At 52.8% G+C, this 2,961-nt stretch overlaps 1 protein-coding gene across 1 annotated transcript; it reads left to right on the forward strand.

The window, feature by feature from the left end:
* The first annotated feature begins 859 nt into the window (after nucleotides 1-859).
* Nucleotides 860-1,798, forward strand: LOC102375738 (olfactory receptor 10X1-like). The gene has a single exon (XM_006035644.1). It carries the CDS (start codon nucleotides 860-862, stop codon nucleotides 1,796-1,798), a length of 939 nt encoding a protein of 312 aa, XP_006035706.1.
* The last annotated feature ends 1,163 nt before the right edge of the window (nucleotides 1,799-2,961 follow it).

The following is a 2,961-nucleotide window of genomic DNA, read 5'->3' on the forward strand; positions in this document are numbered from 1 at the left end:
GGGTCGGACTCGATGATCTATTGAGGTCCCTTCCGACCCCAACATCTATGAATCTATGAATCTATGACACTGCAGAGAAAGCAAATCTGTCTCCATGCCAAATCCTTCTAGCTATTTGTTCCCTCTTCCTTGGATGCTCATGGGGCTAGGGATCCCCTGCCTCATCCTCCTATTGTCTGGGGTTGGCCTTACACAGCTGTGGCTTTGCCCAGGTCCTTGCAGGGAGATCTGTGCGGGTGGGATCATGAAGTACAGGGGCCTGGGCAGTCCAGTGTGGGGCTGTGTTTGGCTCACTCCGCCCAGTTACTCATGTGCTGGGGTTTCAAGGGCTTCTCTGGTCCCTCAAGTACTCTGGGTCCTGGGAAGGTACTTTTCTGCATATTTGAGGAGTGCTGAGCTGCTGAGTTCAGTGACTGACAGCCTACAGGAGTGACCCAGACTTCCTCAGGGCTCCATGTCCCATTTTGTGCTGCTTGGTTGTGGGAAGAAGGAGCTGCCCAGAGTCCCCCTCCCTGGGACACCTGGCAATATGGTATGGGGAGGGGAAGAGTGAATTTGAGAATGGGATGAGGTATTTGCTTTGAGACGGGACGAGACCTGACTTGCGGAGGTAGGGACAGGATGATGGGCTGGATGGAGTCAGGGCAAGAGACTGAGCTGAAGGCATTGGGGTGCCTGTGCACAGATCCCAAGTGTCTGGAGGAGGAAGGCCTGGGCTCTGGGACCTGGGCTCTCTCCGCAGGCACGGAGAGGACACCCAGGCAGTTCAGTCCAACTGTGGACCCGACTGATGGCTGGGCCCTGGGTGAGGGTGGAAAATCAAGTACCTTTGTCTTTTCAGGCCTGACACCTCACACCCATGAGGAGGGAAAACCATACCCAGGTGACTAAATTCGTGTTAGTTGGATTTTCTGCTTTCCCAGACCTGCAGGGAGTGTTATTTGCGGTGTTCCTCCTCATGTACCTCATGACCCTGGCAGGAAATTTGGCCATCATGACTGTGATCTGGATTGACAGGTGTCTGCACACCCCCATGTACCTTTACCTGGGGGTTTTGTCCTTCTCCGAGACCTTCTACACCATTATCATTATCCCTAAGGCGCTGGTGGACCTGGTGGCAGAAAGCAAAACCATCTCACTCCCAGGATGTGTCGCACAGATGTTCTTCTTTCATGGACTGGGGGGAACAAACTGCATGATTTTAACAGTGATGGGCTATGACCGATATCTAGCAATATGTCACCCCCTGCACTATGGGAGCCTCATGAGCCTGAACATTTTTGTTAAGCTGGTGGTTGGGTCTTGGATCAGTGGGTTCCTAGTGTCTCTAGTCCAGACCATGCTGATATTTTGGTCTCCCTTCTGCGGCTCTAACGTGATTAACCACTTCTTTTGCCACATGAGGTCTGTGCTCAGGTTGGCCTGCACAGACAGCAACATCATTGGGGTTGTCGTCTCCATGATCTCCATGCTGGGCTTGTTGGGGAGCTTCCTGCTCATAGTAGTAACATACTTGCTCATCCTGGGCACCATCCTGCGGCTGCCATCAGCCAGTGGAGAAAGGGAGAAAGCCTTCTCCACCTGCGCTGCGCACCTCACCGTGGTAGTCATGCATTTTGGCTTTGCCTTCATTATCTACCTCAAGCTCAGCCCACGTGACACACTGGAGGAGGACACACTGATGTCTGTGCCCTACACCATTCTCACACCATTCCTGAGCCCCATGATCTTTACCCTGAGGAACAAGGAAATGAAAATTGCCCTGAGGAAAGCATTTAGCAAAAGAATATTCTCTTAGAAGCTATGAAAGCCCTTAAAGGCTTTGGAAAGGGACCTGTTGTCCAGAGAGAAGGGCCCTGGGAGATGGGCCAGGGCTCTCCGTAGGCCTGGCCATCCTGTAAGCCTGGGTTTTCATCCTGTCATGGCCACAACCTCCCTTGCTGGTCCGGGGCACCTGTTGGGCCAGGCTGGAGAAAGATACTGCAATCTCAGAGAACAGCTTAGAGTTTCTCCTGAGAAGGAAGTGGTTGGTGGGGCAGAGGTGTTTGAAAATCAGGGTGTTTCTCTTTCCAACCCTGCATTTGTCTATAAAATGGGGCTAAAAAGTCTTCCTTCCATCCCTCCTGCCCTCCCTCCCACCCCCTCTCCCCTGTTTGTATGCGGTTGTGAGTACAATAGTAAAATTATTACAGGCTGTGAGAGGTTTGGACGCCTGCCAATGTCCTGCTCCACAGAAATGCCCCAGGATCAAAGAGAGATCAAATTCCAGCCCAGAATCTGGTCCATCATGAGTGTAACTGGAAGAACCCATCCTGGAAGGTGCTTGGCATTTACCTCAGCTTTGAGCCCATTAAATGCTTTTGCTCTCCATAACTGTTAAAGCCTGGTACTTAATCTTGGCACAGACTCAATGCAGTGACAGCTCTGCCCTGGGCACAGATCAGCAGCAGAGGGAAATGTGATGAAATGGCCCTAGCACTCCTGAGGATCGAGGAGCAGGGAAAACCCAGAGTGACTCCCATGAAGACAGAGACGTCACAGTGGCAGGCACAATATGAAGGAGAAGAAACAGGGTTGCTGTGCTGAGCCTCTGTTGTGGCAGCCAAGTCTTACAAAGACTGAACACCCCCCCACAGCATCCAGACCCCTCTCCCCTCCCACACCACTGCTGCTGTTACCTCCAAGGAGTGGGGGGGGCGCTGAGGCTAGCTCCAGTGCTCTTACCCCCCCACTTCATCGCCACCTGCAGGGGGCAGGGCAGGGGGGCCACCTTGCCCCCCGCCATTCCATCCACACCTTGCCCCCCCCACCCCTGCTCTGTCCCCTGTATCCTCACCATCATGGTGGCAGGCTGCCACCTGTCTGAATGCTTCTTCATGCTCTGATTGGCTGTTTGTCAGCCAATAAGAGCACAAATAAAGCGTTACAGACAGACAGACTTAGGCTTTTGTAATATTAGTA

Source organism: Alligator sinensis, unplaced genomic scaffold, assembly GCF_000455745.1.
Source record: "Alligator sinensis unplaced genomic scaffold, ASM45574v1 scaffold909_1, whole genome shotgun sequence".
In the NCBI taxonomy this organism is placed as follows: domain Eukaryota; kingdom Metazoa; phylum Chordata; order Crocodylia; family Alligatoridae; genus Alligator; species Alligator sinensis.

What these genes read in the sequence shown, in the direction of transcription:
- LOC102375738 (XM_006035644.1), top strand. Translation starts at nt 860, where the DNA reads ATGAGGAGGGAAAACCATACCCAGGTGACTAAATTCGTGTTAGTTGGA.